Source organism: Protomyctophum parallelum (genome assembly GCF_964188405.1).
Source record: "Protomyctophum parallelum genome assembly, chromosome: 21".
In the NCBI taxonomy this organism is placed as follows: Eukaryota; Metazoa; Chordata; class Actinopteri; order Myctophiformes; family Myctophidae; genus Protomyctophum; species Protomyctophum parallelum.
This window is the reverse complement of record NC_139713.1, coordinates 25,988,172-26,007,896: the sequence shown is the minus strand read 5'-3', so window position 1 is coordinate 26,007,896 and position 19,725 is coordinate 25,988,172. Positions and strand designations below refer to the sequence as shown.

At 42.0% G+C, this 19,725-nt stretch overlaps 1 protein-coding gene across 2 annotated transcripts; it reads left to right on the top strand.

The window, feature by feature from the left end:
• The first annotated feature begins 53 nt into the window (after window positions 1–53).
• hmgcs1 (3-hydroxy-3-methylglutaryl-CoA synthase 1 (soluble)) lies at window positions 54–18,868 on the top strand. Of its 2 annotated transcripts, none has more exons than XM_083793431.1 (10): window positions 54–158; window positions 3,041–3,493; window positions 4,012–4,137; window positions 6,368–6,532; window positions 6,638–6,806; window positions 8,492–8,662; window positions 9,333–9,439; window positions 10,068–10,193; window positions 10,680–10,843; window positions 16,056–18,868. In XM_083793431.1, exons 2-10 carry the CDS (start codon window positions 3,046–3,048, stop codon window positions 16,128–16,130), a joined length of 1,551 nt encoding a protein of 516 aa, XP_083649557.1. In that variant the 5' UTR covers window positions 54–158; window positions 3,041–3,045; the 3' UTR covers window positions 16,131–18,868. The 2 variants fall into 2 exon arrangements, with proteins under 2 accessions (XP_083649557.1, XP_083649556.1); XM_083793430.1 differs by lacking the exon at window positions 54–158 and adding an exon at window positions 919–1,031.
• Window positions 18,869–19,725: the final 857 nt, after the last annotated feature.

The following is a 19,725-nucleotide window of genomic DNA, read 5'->3' as shown; positions in this document are numbered from 1 at the left end:
CGGGGCCGAACCACGGGCCACTAAGGTCCTTATAAATAGATTTAGACTGAGCGACAGATTATACCCGTTAAAAGGTTTTAACTGGATCATCACAACACTACACAACATACACGTTTGTTTTATTTTATTATTATTAGGATACCATTCAACTTTTTAAGGTGAGTGAATTCATTTACATGTTATTTATTTACTTATTTATCTGTTTATTTATTTGTAGGCAGTTGCAACTTGTGAAATCCTTCAATGTGTGAACCAAATGGACCCTTATTGCTTGCGAGTCCATTGGTTCCCTTCCGTTTGTACCCCTTCAGAGATGAAATAATTTACTTGGGCTACAGTAGTACAGTTATAGCTTATAATTATAGAAACATTTAAAAACTGGGCTATTATTCCTTAAGTTAATCATGCTGATTCGAATGGGATCTGCAGCGAATATGAGTATTATTAATAATAATAAAAAGCGATGATCTCGTACGTTTTACGGAGTATGATCGTTTCTATACATTTTCTATTTTTATTTCTAGTTACAGTTCACCATCTGAAGAGTTTGTCGAGTCAATAATGATGATGAGGATGCTTCAAAAGTTGTGTTGACTTGAATAGGATGTCAAGGCGGAAGCTAGTCGATCGGCCGGTGTTTTGTCCGAGCGGAACCACGTTGTGTTTGTGGTCAGAGAAATAACAAAAAAACCTTGTTGTCGCAGCATATTATTTTATTATGATATGCTTTAATACAATATTTTATTACTTATTTTTTATAAAATATAACATTCGTGAGCTTTTAGTGCTCCACTACTGTTATTATGCTGTTTTTATTTGCTCGAGTAGAAGCCAATTCAAGCAGATAATATCACATACTACATAATAGCAAAAGTAGTTCGCTAGTGTTGTTGGGGGGACGCATTTTTATGTGACACCGGCAGGCTGAGTCAGTGAAGTAAGGTTGCTGAATGGACTGGAGGAGAGCGTCGATCATCATCAATAACATCGATTAACCAATAACCGGTTCCGATCAGAGTCTCATCGGCCAGGTCTGTGTCCCCCGGGCCCGATCCACATGTGGCCGTTTAGAGCCGTCAGGTCGCTAGGTCGCCGGGTGCCCGTTCCTGCGGTGTTATACTTGGATAATGTGAGTCGTCGCACTGTCCGCACAGTCGTATTATTTGGACGATCGAACCGCAGGAACGGGTCCAGTAGAAAGGTTCCGGTGATCAATATTGAAATACTGTTGTTGATCAGGCTCGCTGGCTTGATCAATGAATCTGAACGTTTGTTGTTTAGCCTACTTACCCGCGATGTTTACAAACAGGCTAACGCTAGCCTGGAGTGGAAGCTAATCCACTTGCATGTGTGTCATGATGATCATGAGTTATTTTGTTATGTCATTGATTAATCACTGTTTTTGGACAATGTCTTGTTGTGATACTGAATGGATGTTAATGATTAGAAGCCTCGGTGTGGTGTCTGTCTGACTGTCTGTCAGACTCGCGTAACAGGAACTAGGTGAAAGGTTCGTAGCCTTGAGCCACAGGATCAGGGTGACCTTTGACCTACTCGCTCAGCTGTTATCTCACTAGCTCTGATGGTGGTGTCACCCTGGCCTGTCCTGAGTCCAACCCACTGTCTAAAACGCCACAGTGAGTAGGACCCCCTCTCCCCCGTGGACCACCCCTATCTGAACATTTGTGCCAGGGGCCCCATATAGCTCTGGTCCAGAGCATTAGCTGGACCAGAGATTGGTGTGTTGGTTTTAAATGTATTCAAAATAATTTTTCCTCTACCTCTGAGTCCTCACAAATGGGGAGACAACAAAGTGTCTTGAGCTGAAAGGTTTGGGAACCACAATCACTGCTCTAAAAGTCTAAATCATTACAATGTTGTTGTATTGTTGTTCTTACAACCAAAACTGTGCTTTGCCTCAGTCTGAGTGCACTGCACACTAACAGGGTGTGTATGTGATGAAGTGTTGCCAGATTTCGCGAGAGAAACAATCGGCCAGGTCTACGAAAACAAGGTCAAATTAATCGACCAACCAGTGTTTAGTTTACCACATAGAATATTTGAAAATGGGTCCATAGGAAAAAAACAACACAATTACATATACGTACAATAAAAAAAACTGTCCAAATCTACAAGTTAGACGATTATAAATACAGGCCAATAAGCCAATGTCTCCTAGGACTAGAGTGTCTAGTAGTGCAAAGTGCAACTCAATCAATGCTTACAGTATATGCCTAAATAAACACTGTAAAGGTATAATTTGTATGCTGACGCCTTAGGGACAGGCGTCACGGTCCGACGCATTCTAGACGGCGTCATGATGAACAGACTCAGACAGATTGGTCATCATACATACACCATATTTAGGTGTAGATGATGCGTATCTCCAGATAAGGATATGGTCGATACGTCATGGCTTCGTCAGGATGACCCGATCAGACGTACATATGACATATGGCTAAATAAATGCATACATGAGGCCTCGCGTTTAACACATTTAGTAGTAGTTTGAGCTCTGTGACACTTGGGATATGTATATCAAGGTTCTAGAGGCACATGCAGGTTCTAGGAATATTTACAGCAGAGATATTGATTTCAGTGATATTGATTTGAACTCATCGACCCAGGGCCATATTTAAACCCCACTTCTTTTTCCCCACTAGCGGTGTAAAGTGAACTAAGTACAATTACTCAAGTAAACTTGTACTTGAGTATACTTTTGAGGTATTTTGATTTACATCTTAGAGGCGAATATTACATCTTATACTCCACTACAATTATTTGACGGCTTTTGGTTAGATTTTGATTATTATTACGAAACATACAGTAACAATTTCAGCCCTATATCATTTTGGCCATTTGAAAATAGCCGAGCTACAAGCTCACAATGTGTCGTAATACAACACATTGTGAGCTTGTAGATCTGCTATTATATTCATTTTATACATGTGAAATGGGACATTCTGCATAATGAGTACATTTTTATATCAATACCTTTGTACATTTTGAATTCCTGTTCTTTCTCCCCCCTGCACTACAGACAGAATGCCTGGATCGCTGCCTGCCAGCCTGGCGAACACGTGGCCCAAGGATGTGGGCATCCTGGCCATGGAGTTGTACTTCCCCTCGCAGTACGTGGACCAGGCGGAGCTGGAGACGTTCGACGGCGCCTCGGCGGGAAAGTACACGGTGGGCCTTGGCCAGGCACGCATGGGCTTCTGCGGCGACCGCGAGGACATCAACTCGCTCTGCCTCACGGCGGTACAGCGGCTGATGGAGCGCCGGCGGCTGCCGTATGACAGCGTGGGCCGCCTGGAGGTGGGGACGGAGACCATCGTGGACAAGTCCAAGTCAGTGAAGACGGTGCTCATGCAGCTGTTCGAGGAGTGTGGCAACACGGACGTGGAGGGCATCGACACCACCAACGCCTGCTATGGCGGCACCGCCGCGCTCTTCAACGCCGTTAACTGGGTGGAGTCCAGCTCCTGGGACGGTGAGAATTAAAGACGGATGCTTCTTGCTATTTTTTTTACAAAGTACAGATGTGCCATTTGAGAACTTCACACGTCATGCCGTTGGCAAGACAGTGGATTGTCAGTAAATTGTCAGAACATTGTCAGTGAGAAAAGAGGGAATTTGCAAGGTGTTATGTAAATGCTAAAAGAAAGATATTGTGTCCTCTCTATGTTGTGCGGGTCTAGGCCGCTATGCTCTGGTGGTAGAACTAAAGATATTGTGTCCTCTCTATGTTGTGCGGGTCTAGGCCGCTATGCTCTGGTGGTAGAACTAAAGATATTGTGTCCTCTCTATGTTGTGCGGGTCTAGGCCGCTATGCTCTGGTGGTAGAACTAAAGATATTGTGTCCTCTCTATGTTGTGCGGGTCTAGGCCGCTATGCTCTGGTGGTAGAACTAAAGATATTGTGTCCTCTCTATGTTGTGCGGGTCTAGGCCGCTATGCTCTGGTGGTAGAACTAAAGATATTGTGTCCTCTCCATGTTGTGCGGGTCTAGGCCGCTATGCTCTGGTGGTAGCAGGGGACATCGCCGTCTACGCCACAGGAGGCGCCCGGCCTACAGGGGGCGCCGGAGCGGTGGCCATGCTGGTGGGACCCGACGCTCCTCTCATCTTCGACCGAGGTCAGTCCACGACTCCACACTAGGGGTGCAACAAATTGATTGATTTAATACTTTATTAGTCTTGCGTGGCCAGACTGTTGCCTCGCAATTTTTCAGTCTGGAGAACGGAAGCTCTATCATGAGTAAAATATAAAGCGGAAGTGCACCCTCCTCGCCACTTCCGTTTTGTCTTTACAGTCGCTCAAATTTATCCTAATGTAAATCGAAATCATCTAAGCATATATAGATAGCTTGATGCTTAGCAGAAAAAATAAATAAATAAAGATATTTTAAAATATTTTTGTGAACGGAAATGCAGCTTCCTTACTCTGATTTCAGGATGTGTTGTTCCAGACAAGGATAGTAGTACAGTCCAAAGCTTGTGGTCCATTGTATTCAATAAGTTAATCAAACTAATTGATTTAAGCAATTTATCAAAATATTATTGATAATTGTATAACAATCGATTGATAATCTAATAGGCAAAAAGCTTTCAACATAGCAATAGCAATTACAATGGCTGGGTTTCCCAAACGCATATGGTGTAAGACTTGTAGTGTCACACATGCTCAGATGCCCTCATAGGCCGCACACAGAAGCCTGTGAACATAGACATTTTGTGCATAGATGTGCCACGCAATGGTAGGCCTCAGGTCTGGTATGGTAGGCCTCAGGTCTACCATTCTGAAATATAATTTACTAATATTTGGACAGCTGACAGTAGGCTCTCTTTACTCTTAAAAAAAATGATTATATATATATATATATATATATATATATATATATATATACATACATACATACTACAAGTCTTACACCATATGCGTTTGGGAAACCCAGCCAAAAGCTAAATGGTGTTGAGCTTGTAGATCATCTATCTTAACTCGTCGCACGACACTGCTGTGCGACGAAGCATAAAATAAAGCTTGAGTTTTTTATATATAATAAAAAATGTGCGTTTTGATTATTAGAGTAACTGAATTATCGCTAAGAACGCGATAGATGCAGCCCTTGTCCATGCACCACAGACCACACTACTGTTGTTTACTGTAGCTATTCAGAAAATGTGACACTTAAGGAGTTTGCACTAATGTGACTGTCGAAGCACGGGGGGGGGAAATAAACGACCTCATGTCTTTCTTTCACATTAGCTATAGGTCTTTCAACCTTTGAGCAGTGGTGCAGGGTCCCCTTCTCCGCTGCAGAGAATGTGATCATCCCGTTTTGTACTTTATGAAAAGTCTGATTGGGTGTTAAAATAGCCAGCACGGCCAGTGCGCAGCACAGCACACTGATTATTATGAGTGTGAGAGAGAGAGACGTGCTGCATGCTGGTGGTTACTATAAAACAAATTGTAGCCTATACTCATCTTTGTTTGTGTTCCGTTTCACATTATTGCTGAGTGACGCACACATGCAGGCAAAAGCAAAAAGGGGTTAAGAAGTGACATTGTCTATCACGGGGAAAGGAAACTCCTCGCTCCGTCGGTAAAACACACTTCTCACAGAGACTGATTAGGCTACTAATGATTGACAGGTGCAGCAGCTTTGTGAGTGTGCCTGATGATGTCCAACACAGTTCTGGAGAGAGTGACTCGGTGCTTGTCCAGCGCAGACAGGAAATTATACGTTCTCCTCAGACATTCATATTTTGCTAAAGTGTAAGCTCTGTATCTGGTTAATTGCGGGAGGATGCAGGATTCGCGGAGTCCTGCTGATTTTATCTTGACCGCCCGTGCCCGCCCCCAAGGTATTTAAATACCGCCCGTGCCGCCAACATTTAGACCTACGTTGGGTCCTGCTGGCTCCCCCGTTACAGCCCAAGTTGAATGTGATCCATAATTCCATATATAAATATCATCAAACATGTTTGAAAATGATGGGAGGGTTCAGATTGGACATTTGAGCACTCATAGATCAGGGGAAAGAACGCGCACTGTGTGAAAACTCCTTTAGTGTAATTTCTAACAAGAAAAAACAACAACCTCCGGGATGACGGGTCCCGAAGAAATTTCCGGTCGGGAATTTGCGTGCCCTATAACCGGGAGGCCCGTAATCCCGGGATCCCGGCATTAAACCCTAGTTTAGACTAGTCATTGGTTAGACCAGTCATTAGTCCTACAACTACAACCTATCTCAAACCCTCACCCTAAACCTAACCTCCCCCGGGGCAGCACACCTAAACCTAACCTTAACCCATGTCTAACCAATGACTAGTCTAAACTAAGTATGCACCCCGTTTTTTCCGCAGGCCTACGGGCGACACACATGAAGCACGCCTACGACTTCTACAAACCAGACATGCTGTCAGAGTACCCGGTGGTGGACGGAAAGCTGTCCATCGAATGCTACCTCAGTGCCTTGGACCGCTGCTACTCTGTGTACCGCAAGAAGATCCACGCGCAGTGGCAACAAGGTGAAACACAACACCCACTACATAGCATAGTATAGGTTATGCGCATGCGTGAAGTTGAGTGGCAAATCGATTGGCAAAGTGAGTTTAATGTTGGTTTGTTTTCAGAGGGCCTAGACAGACGCTTCAGCCTGGAGGACTTTGGCTTCGTGGTGTTCCACTCTCCATACTGTAAGCTGGTGCAGAAGTCTCTGGCCCGCCTCATGCTCAACGACTTCCTGGGACACCCCGACCCCGACACTCAGACGGGCCCCTTCGCTGGCCTGGAGGCCTTCAGGTACTGTACAGTATACTGTATATAGTGTCGTGAAACGGGGCATTGTTTCAAAACAATTATGGCCATTACAATGAGTTACACTGCTGGGTGCTCAAACCATAACCACAAGCACGGAGCAGCACATGTTCGCCAACCTTAATCCGGTCGTTTCCCGCATGTCGGACTATTGGCGGGTCAGAAAAGCGTACGGACCCCACACTGTCAAAACAATGGCCATTACAATGAGTTACACTGCTAGATAAAGAGTATGTGGAAAGTGTAAGGCATGTACAACTAACTACCAAATTACATTTGAGCAAGATGATCTAAAGTTGGCTGCCAGATATCATAAACCTTGCTTGATTTGTCCATGTCATATTGTATTCTCTCCATTATGTAATATACAAGTAAGTACAGATAACCTTGGAGTAACGGACAATATCTGATTTTAAGGTGACTTTAAGGTGACTTTCTTACCACCGCGGAGTGACGTCATGTTGGTGGTCACCTAAAAATTGAGTATGAATAGGCATTTAGAATAAACTTATTTTGCAATACATGTGTTTTGTACAGACACTATGATTTGACAATATGAGAAAAAACAAACGATGTAGTTTTGTAATGTCAACGACTCCTCATTTGATATGCATTATGCCACGGACGCTGCCCAAGATGCATTTAGGGCCTTTCAAATGGGAAGCGAGGAACGCACACGTTGCCTGGATCAAGACAGGTCTGCTCAAGAGGGGCGTGACAACGCAACCGATAGATAAACAGAATCCAGGTCTGGTGAGTCGCGGGCGTGTGCAAGAAACGAGCATGCGTGCAACAACTTCACGGGACCGCGCTCGCATAAATACGCTTGCGTTGTCGCACCGCGACTTCTCGCAAAAACGCAGGTCTCATTGGAAATCAACTATAGGCGCGTTATATCGCTTCACGTTTGAAAGGCCCTTTAAGCCGCCAAGCACTTTCCTGGCTTGTCCTATGGGCGTTCAACATTAGTCACACTCACTGGCATTTTGACAGCCACAGAACAAACTACTATGTGATACTCTGTATGGAACCAAGTCATAACTTGTTACCTGCCATGTTTTTTATTGGTTTTACTCTTAATTGTTTTTTCTAATAAAGTTATCCTTTAATTGTTCCCCCCCCCCTGGCCCCCACACATGTAAAGCGTCTTTGAGTGTTATGAAAAGCATATGTCCCAGATATTATTATCGGACCAACGATGCCGGAGATTAGCTGGTAACGGACGGACAAACGGACGGAGTGCAAAACATACTCTCTTCCCTTGCCTTTGGCCTGGTGGAGACAATTATGCATCATTGACTACATAAATAGGACAAAGGAGACACCCTGTGGTGAGATGAGGGTACTGCAGAATCAGAATAAGCTTTTATTGTCACATCACAGATTTACAGGGGTAACAAAGTGATTTTTTTTTTTCATACACTCTTTTTTGTAGTTTTTGTTAGAAGATGGAAGTGGAATAAGAGCAGGAGAAAATACACAGTATACCAACAGGTTAACCAAAAAAATGCATACAGATAGCATATGTAGTTTACATGGTGCCTGAGAAGATATATTAAAAGGTGCATGAGCATAGCAGAGGATGTATGCTGTGCATGATATACTACTTATGAACAGTGTATGTAAGCTGTTAAAAATAATGTGTGTGTGTGTGTGTGTTCGTCCCTCAGGGAGGTGAAGCCCGAGGAGACGTACTTCGACCGTGAAGTGGAGAAGGCGTTCATGAAGGCCAGCGCTGAGCTGTTTGAGCAGAAGACCAAACTCTCCCTGCTGGTCTCCAATCAGAACGGAAACATGTACACACCATCTGTGTACGGATGCCTCGCCTCTGTACTAGCACAGTACGTACTACTACCTCCTCTGTACTAGACTGATTTCAGTCATTTGGATTCCATAGAAGCCAGAATGTCTTTTGCGAAAGCATGCTGCGCACAGAAAATTGCAGCGCATCGTGTTGTGAGCTTGTAGATCGGCTATTTTCGGTCATTAGTTATCTTAAGATGAGGTACTACTACCTCCAAAAGCACTGCAGTGTACATGGTATCTAGCGAGAGAGTGGAGGCGATTGGATTCCATCGTACATTTGCAAAATATCGCATTAAAGTAAGGAGTTTGAGCTTGCAGTACAGACCGAACAATGAACTACAGGTGTGAATGTGACCTAGGTTTAACTTGTGGCACGTTGGACAACTGAGGCTTAACTTGGAAATTGGCGAATGGTTGTGATATGTCTGGGAAGACAAGTCATGTTAATCAATCAATCAAATGGCAAACAATAAATCACAACCATTTGTCCATTAATAGGCTCTGTTGTTTACATTACACAAATATAACCAAATGGACCCTTACACTTACAGAACCCTTTCAAGTTCAAATGTGTCATTCACAGTTGCATCACCGATACAAAACGATGTTGCAATTGGTTCTGTTTAAAACAACACAGTTTAAAAATAGATAGACAATAGAGTTGTTGAAGCGTGACTATATCCTGTCTTGCGTTGTTCCCACCAGACACACCCTGCAGCAGTTGTCGGGTCAGAGAATCGGTCTGTTCTCCTATGGTTCTGGTTTCGCCGCTACGCTCTACTCTGTCACCGTGACGCAGGACTGCACGCCTGGTGAGTTCACCACCACAAATGACATTCTTGTACCCAAAACGACCCAACTCAACCCCGGTGTAGGGGTCATCAATATGTCCATTCCATACACGGACAATATGTGTCTGTGGCAAGACTTGGCCTCTTCCGTGGACTCATTTTAGATTTGGTTTTTAGAAGACACCATTATGATCATATTTTGATCATAAGACACAATTACTGTATAACTGAATGTCAGTCTTCAGGTTTTCTTCAGAATATGTACAGTATGACTGATTTATTATGGCACAAGTCCACCTCGTACTAGTGGTTTTCAAGGACCCCCATAACTCCTTGAGTATACAAATGGACCCTCACTCATTTGATTCCATTTGTAAACTCTGTTACAGAGCAGGTCATTTAGGCTCTGTAATTGAGCTATCTCTTTAACATTTTTAACTCAAACCTTTGCTTCTGGGTGCAAAAATATTGGAACAAAATATTTTGAGATGGGAGGTCTGCGGCCAAATACATCATTTTGATATAGCTACATAACGTTTTTCAGAAATCTGTTAGGATTTAGGAGACATTTGTAAAATCGGCCTCAGGTCTTAATGTGTAAAGCTTTCTGTAAAATGTGATGGCTTATTGCATGTATTTTCATGTGCAGGCTCTGAGTTGGACAAGCTGGTGGCCAGCCTCAGCGACCTGAAAGATCGCCTGGACTCACGGAGGAAGGTGTCTCCGGCCATGTTCGCTGAGAACATGAAGTTACGAGAGGAGACCCATCACCTGGGTACGGTGCTGTTGCCATGACGCTCACACTCACACCACTAGTTCCGTGGTTCTCAGCACTTTCAGGCCGTGGCCCCCCAACATAATCATATTTGAACTGGGGTTCTGAGTACTCCCCAACATAATCATATTTGAACTGGGGTTCTGAGTACTCCCCAACTGGGGGTCCTAGGTACTCATTATTGCCTATTTCTTATTGACAATTTGGCCAATGTATGACCAGTTTTATAGTATAAAAACTATAAAACTAAAAAACCTGAGAACCATTGCACTAGTTAGGAGACCCACCACCTGTTTAGGTATGGTTCTGATACTCACACCACTAGTTAGAAGTGACCTACCACCTGGGTACGGTATAGGGATGGAGCTCGAAACCTTTGGTTTCGAGCTCTTTGGTCTTGTCGAGTTAAAGGTTCTATGTTCTCTCCTGTCTGCAGGACAGGTACAGCACAGGTTTTAAAGGTTTTATGTTCTCTCCTGTCTGCAGCCAGCTACGTACCACAGAGCCCAGTGGACGAGCTCTTCCCAGGGACATGGTACCTGACGCGCATCGACGAGCAGCACCGCAGGACGTACGCCCGGCGCTCTCACGACAAGGAGAACGGACACCCCGAAGAAGCAGCGCTGCTCAACTCTAACACGACCACCGAGGTACGGTCACACGTTTTTCTCTAAGATTGTTACCATCCTCTAGGACAGGTCTATGGCGCAACAGTGCTATAATGCATATGTACAGTATGCACCGAGTGTGGCCAGTCTCCTCTGACCTCCCTTAAACTCCTCAGCAAAGTCTGGTCCTTTAGAAATCCAATATCCAGGAAAGGTACGCCACAATGGAAATAAGGTTGTTCTTATCCAAAGGTAGATATCCAAAAAGATCCAAATTTAATAACTTGGGATAAATCCTCTTGCTTCTCAGGTCACATTCATACCAGAGAGCTTTGCTGCGATTAAAACAAATCCTGCTGCGCATTTTCAGAAAGTGCACTTCGTTTGGCAGGTGTGAAGGCTCATTCGAATCGTAATGCGTATCAAAGAACCGCATTATACTCCGAGCAAAAATGGGGGTTTCGCTTCGCTTCCAATCGCACTTGATTACGATTCGGTGCAGGTGTGAATGCAATCTGCAGTAAATAAAGGAAATGAAGCAAACAATGTGGCGGGTGAGGAGCTGAACACAGTTGGAGAAGGCATATTTTACGCAGCGCAAAGATGTCCCGTTACCGTGGATAGACGTGGTCGAATGAGGAGACTGAAGCCCTGATCGAAATGAGGACGAGTATGTAACCCCTTAGTTATTATCAGGGTATAGGACTAGTTACTAGGTTCGGAAGAGCAGTAAGCAAGGAGAATACTTTAGACCACAGACAATGGATAAAGTTTAGTAATAGCCCGATGGCTTGTATTGACACAAAATAAAAATAGAATGGCAGATACACAACAATGATAATTCTCATACAAAATAAACAAAACAAAACAACTGTACTTAGACAGTTGTGAGAGACCAGATAAGTACCTCCTATATTAATCCTATGATACCACAGGAAAAAGCAGGTAAATACATTTTATGCTATTTTAGTCTCTATTTTCAGGGTTTAGATCTATTTAAGGTATTAACTAAGTTAAGTTGTTTTTAAGGTATTATTCCTCTTTTAGGTTCACGGTAAGTATTAGTTTTTAACCAATTAAATGTATTTTTATGAAATCAAAATACTTTGTTATTTATCAAATTACCTTCTTGTTTCACCTTTAAAGTATTCAAAGTAAAAGCATAATCAATTTCACTTAATCACTGGAACACATACAACATCAAATAATCACATTCACATTCCAATTCACATAAAAGTAATAATAGCCATAAATCTCCTTTAAGGTAATATAGTCCAATGCACTTCCTACTGTGAGGGGCAGTGATAATGAGTAGAAATGTGTGAGAGTTCTGAAGAGTTCACTGAGAGTCCGTCTGAGTGTAAATATGTTCAGTGTATTGTGACTGTAAAGTTCACTGTATGTCCATCCAGGTATGGTAGGTGTGTGCAATGTGTATGCAGTGGAAGTACACTACAAATGGCTAGCACACTGAGGGTTTCACTGTGTGCTGCAGTGGTAATGGTGTTGAGTTCTACCCATAGACTGTAAAACAGCCGCGTCAACTCCGGGGGTGCAGAAGCGCAGCTGCACCCACTGGCATTCTGTTTTAATAGCAGAATATGCACCCACTGTATAGTGACTGTCCTGAATGAAAATGTCACGTAGTCACATACCAGCTTGTGCAGCGTCGGGCGTGGGCCAGAGAGGTGTTGGGTCGCCGCCCATGGGCATTCAAATGCTAATAAGGTGGCTTTTGTTCTGCTGCCAGGTAGAGAGTATGTCGCATACATACATTACAGTACAGGATGCATTTCCATTTGACTACGAATCTACGATGATGAACACCGACTCTACAAGTAGCTGCCGAGGCTGACAGCACTATCTTCAGCGCCAACACAACGGCTCTTTTAAGAGCAGCTAATAGCCAGCCGCCGAGCAAAAGCCGCAAAATATGCCCGAAAATATCAACCCTACTGGAAAGAGACATTTACCTGGATCACGTACATTAAATGGTACGTCAATAAGCGACCGCCAGAAAGCGACTGCTAGCTGTTTATCATTGATCATGCTGAAATGTTGAAACAAAATACTGAAACAATTTAATGTGTTCGTTGTGAACTGAAACACTGTGTTCATTAGCAAATTGTAAATAAAGTAGGGGAGAGCCGCCAACGATGTAACACTTTGCACGTTTCATTTTTTTACTCAGAGATCCGTTTATCTACACATGTAATATTTTCAGGCAACGGACCTACACATGTCAGCTACCATAAACCACTTCAAGTTATTTTTTTTATAAAACAGGTCGGGAGTTATTAAACCGAACGTGGACGCTGTTCCAGTGTTACAATTGCTGCGCATGTCGGATTAATTGGCATGCATGATAAATGTAACAACGCTAAAAAACATCATTAAACATATCGTTTTCAGCTTAAAGCAATTATATTTCATTGAAGCAACTCCTTAGCATTGTTTTCATACCATAGACGTGATAAGAAAATGTATAAAAAATAAGGGAAATATTAAATAGTAGCCTATCGGGTGTACCAGTTTGGGCTTTTTTTTATTATTATTTTTTTGGCACCCACCGCCGTTATAGGAACGTGACGCGCCTGCTGTAAAAGATATGGACAAAGAGTTCCCGGGGTCTAGCATGGACATAAAATGAAGCCTGTTATTCCTGCACTGTAAGTCGCCATCTTTCTAGATCCGTTTGGGCCCAGCTGGCCATTGGCTGCCCAGACAACGAGGCGGGACTTCCCCCCTTCTCTGTTGGTTTTTATTTTGACTCGAGTAGAACCCCACACTACCAAAAACTCAATCTCTTATCTGTTTAAGGGGACAGCTGTGTTGAGGATCTTGATCCGGGGAATCTTGGGTAGCTCGCCAGAGTGATATGCCAATATCACTCGAATCAATCCAATCAAAGCAAAAGACCTGACCTGTTTATAAAACAGGTCATATAATCACAAATTAGGATCACAGTTTAGAAAACAAAAATAAAACATTGTCTTCATCTTAGTTCAACTACTAACAGTACATTTACAATTAGCTGGATATACAATTAAATCAAAACTGTTACCATGAAAGTTAGGCAGAGTGTAACATGGCTGCTGCTGCTGCAGTCACAAACACAGTAGGCTACAGTTCAACTCACCAAGTCAGTGTTCACAAAGTTCACACAATTAACAGGTTCCAGGATCAAACTTCTAAAAAGGATCAGCACTCTTCTCTCAAAAAGAGACTGGATCAATCAAAACTCTCTTTAAATGAAAACAATCTGTTCACATTAATCAAATCTTGTCTTTCCTCTGTTTGTCAAACTGTCTGCTCAACAGGCTTCTCTCTCCTGTTCTCTCCAGAACATTCTGTGCTCTGCAGCATGTAATTAGCTGAGCCACATCACCTGGGCTGGTGATTATCCAAAGTGCAGTCTATTAATTGAGAGACCTGATTGGTCAATTGGTTCATTGGCTTGTTCAGAGCACCTTACAGGGCTCTCAAACTACACAAGTAGATTAATGTGAATACAGAATAAATATAAACCCCTACATTGTACTCTGTATAGTAAAATAGTTTTAGACAAATCCTATTTAGTTTTCATTATTTAAAGCTCTTCAGTAGAAGTTTGGTTACTTTATGTTAACCTGGTTTATATCCTAAGTCCATTTATAAGTCCATTTGCAATCCTTATTTTATTGACTTGGCTATTTTCACCTGGGTTACAAGTACATTAATCAATTGCTTAAGAAAACACATAAACACTGCAGTGCAGTGTAATAGTACAAGTAAGACGCGCAAACGCGGGAAGCGAACGCAGCTCGTAAATGGCAATAACAACAATTAGAATAAATTACATACTTTTTTAAGGTTTTCTTTTTAAAGTTCTCTTTTTGTGTTTTTTTAAGATTTTATTTTTAAGTTAAGTTTTTTGAAGTTAAGTGTTTTTAAAGTTTTTTTTTAAGTTACGTTTTTTAAGTTAAGTTGTGTGTGTGTGTGTGTGTGAGTGCGTGCGTGCGTGCGTGTGTGTGTTTTGTGTGATACAGCTGCGCCCTCTGGTGGCGGGCGGGTGGTGTAACAGCGGGACAGACACACACACAGACATGATCTGCAGGGTCTCATAGTTAGTGCTTATTGCGTTCGCAATCACTGCGTTCGCAATCACTGCGTTCACAATTATAGCCTACAGAATATTCTGTCTGTCTGTGCGTCACTGTGCTGTCACTGTGTGGGGACTAGTGGGGAGTAGGAACTTAAATCTCAATAAACGTGTAAACATTTTGCGCTGCTGTCTGTTTACTCTGTTATATCAGTGTGCTCAGCGCTGTGCCTCCATGCCCAAAAGAACAGTGTGAGGCTGGTATAGTGAGAGAGAGAGCGAGAGAGGGGGGGGGGGGGGGGGGTCCAGTCCCAGACGGCACGACACATGCACGTTATGAGTATAATTTTATCACCGTAGATTTCACTGTGTAGGCTAGTTTATGAATGGAACACATTGATAAAGGTCCCCCCTGCTGCGTTTCCAATTGCTGCGGATAACAGTGTGAAGGCAAACCGCAGCAAATTAAATATGCAAGAATCCCAAATTCTCCACCCATACGCATGAGTCTACCGAAGTATTAGGTGGGAATGTGACCTCAGTAGACTGTCTGTCTCACTCTTTTCACCGGACTGAGTCAAACTCTCCAGGTGGCCCAAACATTCTGATTGCCCAATGCCCATCACTCAATCAGGCTAGGTGAGCCTTGGGTGGGGCTTCCCAATCATTGATTGTTGCCATAGCAACACATGCATCTCACTGGCTTCTTGTAGCATATAGTTCAGAGGATAAATAGCAAAATCTCATAGACCAGTGGATTGGTAGAAAATAATAAAGTACATCTTTGCAAACAAAAATACATAGAAACAATTTGACTATGGGCACAGAGTTTACCATGTTGAAAACTTTTCATACATTAAAAAAAGCTGAAATTGCAGATCTACAACGCTGTAAGCTTGTAGATCTTCCAATTTCCTCAATGTTTTGTAAGTAAAAATAATGAATGTCAGTCATTTCTTTGTAGATTTCAGTCTGTCATATCTGCCCTGTGATTTTATCTATCTATCTATCTATCTATCTATCTATCTATATATATCAGTCAAACAAATTCTTCATTCATATGTTCAACGCCACCAGTTAAATCGTTAATTTGTGTGATGGTTAATCGACAACTTAAATGTGTAATGGTGACAGCCCGAGTTGCTAATGTCTTCTCTCTCCTTTCCTCTCCAGCACATGCCCAGTCCCGCTAAGAAGATGCCCCGCATGCCTGGCTCCACGGATGCCATCACCAACGGCGACCACTAAAAAACAAACGCTTAAAAAGAAAAACCTCCGTGAGGTTAGCGAGAGTGTCTGTCTGTCTGGGGGAAAATTAACAAACGGGACATTTAGCGTTGGCTGTTCCTCAAGGCTACCACCAGGGGGAGCCCCTACCTCCCCCTCAGATTATGTTTACAACTCCATGGCTGCAGAATGTCTGTCTGTCCGCTTTGATCAATCTGCATAAATGGCACCGTTCATCCGCTCGTCATTTTATTTTGGAAACTGTATTCAGAGCCGTGGTTCTCAACCTGTTGGCCGTGGCACGATGGGCCGTGAAGATATTGCAATTGGAGCCCCCCCCCAAAACGCTATGATTTTATTGATAATATAATACTTATATAAAATAATGTAAAAAACGGACATGCTCTGAAAATGCCTGTGTGCCATGGGAACTTTCCAGATGTTCTATTTGGGCCCTGATCAAGACTAAAGGTTGAGAACCAGCGCTTTACAGTTTTATTCTTATCATTTGTATCATTTGGTAATATATTTACGTGGCAAAAACCCAGAGCGTCAATTGAACTAGATTAGTGTAGACATTTCTACACTGTTAAAAGAAGAAAAAGGAAGCATGAGGTCAGTCCGCTGCCCCCCAGGTTGGCAGAGGAAGTGTAACACCCAGGATTACATTAGATAATTGACACTGGGTGAAGAAAATGGGTTGCAAAATCGTGGGATAAAAACAATTGAAAGTAAAAGAAGAAAAAAAACGTTGATCCCGCTTTGGAGAGGAATGTGTTTTCTTTTCTTTAATAAGCAACGATATTGCTTTTTCTTTATCGACTCAAAACTTAATCTTTTTTTTTTTTTTTATGTCTTGGCACTCTTTTTTCCCAACATTACATTTCCCCTCCCTCTCGTAATGGGAAATGTACTTTCAAGTTGTGGGGGAAAAAAGTGTATCAGGTATGGTAATGTTTTAAATGATCAAAATGATCATGTACACATGCTAGCAGCTAGCCTCGTCACTGTAAAAGCCATCCGTGTGCACAATACCTCAGTTTTAATTTAAGACAATTAAAACTAATACCATGATTCTGGAATGATGTCTATATCCATATAAATGCATATACCAGGCTAGAATTCTCCTCTGAACAAACATTAACAAGAATAGCTTCTGTTTTTTTTAGTTTAGTTCAAGCTAAACGGCTATTGAATGTTACTTAACGTCAGTGGTGGACAAGGTACTAATATGGCAGATAAATAACATGTTGGGGCATGTGGAGTTTGCTTTTGAAAACTGCAAGTGCACCATATTAGTGAGGAGTCAACACAAGATAATCAACAATATATATATATATTATCGGGAACGAAAAAAGTGTATCGGGACATCCCTATTTGAAAGTTAAATGTACTTTGTAATCGTCCACCATTGCCTAATGTACCTGTATGCAATCCTGCTTCATCGTAAATTATGTCATGTTGCTTGCAAAGGTGCAAAAAAAAAGCATAGTGATTTAAGGAGTTCATCAGGGCCTTATTACTGTTTAAAGGGCTTGGAGGGAGTAGTGGGTTTTACGTGTATGGTAGCTGTGATGTACAGAATATATAGCATTTATTCATGTGCGGACATGTACAGAATATATATAGCTTTTATTCATGTGCAGACATGTACAGAATATAAAGCAGTTATTCATACAGACGTGTTTCTGTTCAATGACATAGTATGTGTGACTTTGCCCTGTGTTTACCTAACCATACATGGTACATACATTTCTTTTTTTTTTAACCAATAATTTCCCTCTACGCCAGACATTATCAACCACTGGACTGGAGTAGTGTGGTGGTGTTGACCGGCAGAAACACACCACTGTTTTGGGGGCATTTTCACTGTATGTTTTGGTAGGTTTGGCTACATTTTTGGGGCCACCAAACAACCAGCGAAAACACCAAAATCTAGCGAGAGGGCGATGTGTGTACTGCAGGTAAACACCACTACACTGCTCTAGTGGCTGTTGAACTGCTGGTGCAGGAGGAAATGACCAGTGGTGGAAGAAGTACTAAATTTACATAAGTATCAAAGTATCAATACTGCAATATAGACATGCTCTGTTACAAGTAAATGTCTGGGATTCATCATTTGCTTGAGTAAAAGTACAAAAGTATAGACTTCAAAATGTACTTAAAGTACCAAAAGTAAAAGTACTCATTGTGCAGAATGTCCCATTTAAAGTTTTCAAATGTATGAAAATCTTTTGAAAATAGCAGAACTACAAGCTCTCAATGTGTTGCAAATGGCCGAGATATATAGTACTGAAGTGTTTAGTATATATTTTGTAGTTCTAATCCAAATCTATAAAGTAACTAAAGTTTCCAAATACATTCAGTGGAATTAAAGTACAATATTTCGATCTGTGTAAGTAAAGTAAACTACAAATAATTCAGTATTTAAGTAATGTCTACTTAGTTACTTTACACCACTGGAAATGGTGTGTGTGTGTGTGTACACTGTGCTGTAAACACAGGGCAAGTTTATTCATGCTATGCCTTTTAATGATAAGGTCACACCCACATGTGATGGCTTTATTTCAACAGATATTTTTTACCAGCTTTTGATGGTATATTGTACAGTACAACTAACCCCCAAAGGACATTTATACTTTGTAGCAATAAATCAGTAGGTGAATGATGACGTGTCTCTTATAGAAACATTCTGTATATACTGTAGATGGTGTAATGGAGAGGTGAACTACAAAATAAATATCTTCATTTCAATGGTTTATGGCTGGTGCGTTGTTAATCTTTGGTATGGTGAAAACATGTTTATATATATCTGTGTGGCTCAGGAGGTAGAGTGGTGGCTTGGGAATCGGAAGGTTCCCGGATCGATCCTTGCTCCCCTTAGGTTAGTGTCAAAGTGTCCTTGTGATCCTTGCTCCCTAGGTTAGTGTCGAAGTATCCTTGCTCCCCCTAGGTTAGTGTCGAAGTGTCCTTGCTCCCCCTAGGTTAGTGTCGAAGTGTCCTTGCTCCCCCTAGGTTAGTGTCGAAGTGTCCTTGTGCACAACAAAGCTGCTTTCTTAAATCAGCATTTTCTCCTACAACCTCCTACTTCCCAGTAATTACCTGACAACAGCCTTATGACTCGTCACCTTATGAGCTTAGGTCACCAGGTCATTTAGCAGTGGTGGAAAAAGTAAATTCTAAGACTAAGTGAAAGTAAATACTCAGTGTTGCAAGTAAAATTCCAGAATTCTAAATGTAGCCTACTTGAGTAAAAGTACAAAAGTATTGGGATCATTCAGAATGTATGGCTACTTTAACTAAAGTACCAAAAGTAAATACTTATTATACAGGAGGTCCCATTTCAAGTTTAAAAATCTGTCAAAATCTTTTGGAAACAGCAGATCTACAAGCTCAAATTGTGAGCTGAGAGTGTAGGCCTCAAAGTAGCCTAACTAGTAAATAAAAGTTGTAGTGGAGTAAAAGTACAATATTTGCGTGTGGAGTACATTTAAAAGTATTGAAATTTGGAAATGCTATTTCGGGTGGGCAGGGGACTGCATGCAATTGTCTTATTATAATTATTAATTTTAAATCAATTTAGGCCATGGCCGTCGTTGCCTTTATGCCCCAGCCG

Excerpts from the sequence above, each read along its gene's own strand:
- hmgcs1 (XM_083793431.1), top strand. The coding sequence starts at position 3,046 with ATGCCTGGATCGCTGCCTGCCAGCCTGGCGAACACGTGGCCCAAGGAT. Across the intron at positions 3,494-4,011 it reads GGAGTCCAGCTCCTGGGACG|GCCGCTATGCTCTGGTGGTA; the intron begins GTGAGAATTAAA and ends GTGCGGGTCTAG. Across the intron at positions 10,194-10,679 it reads AGAGGAGACCCATCACCTGG|CCAGCTACGTACCACAGAGC; the intron begins GTACGGTGCTGT and ends TCCTGTCTGCAG.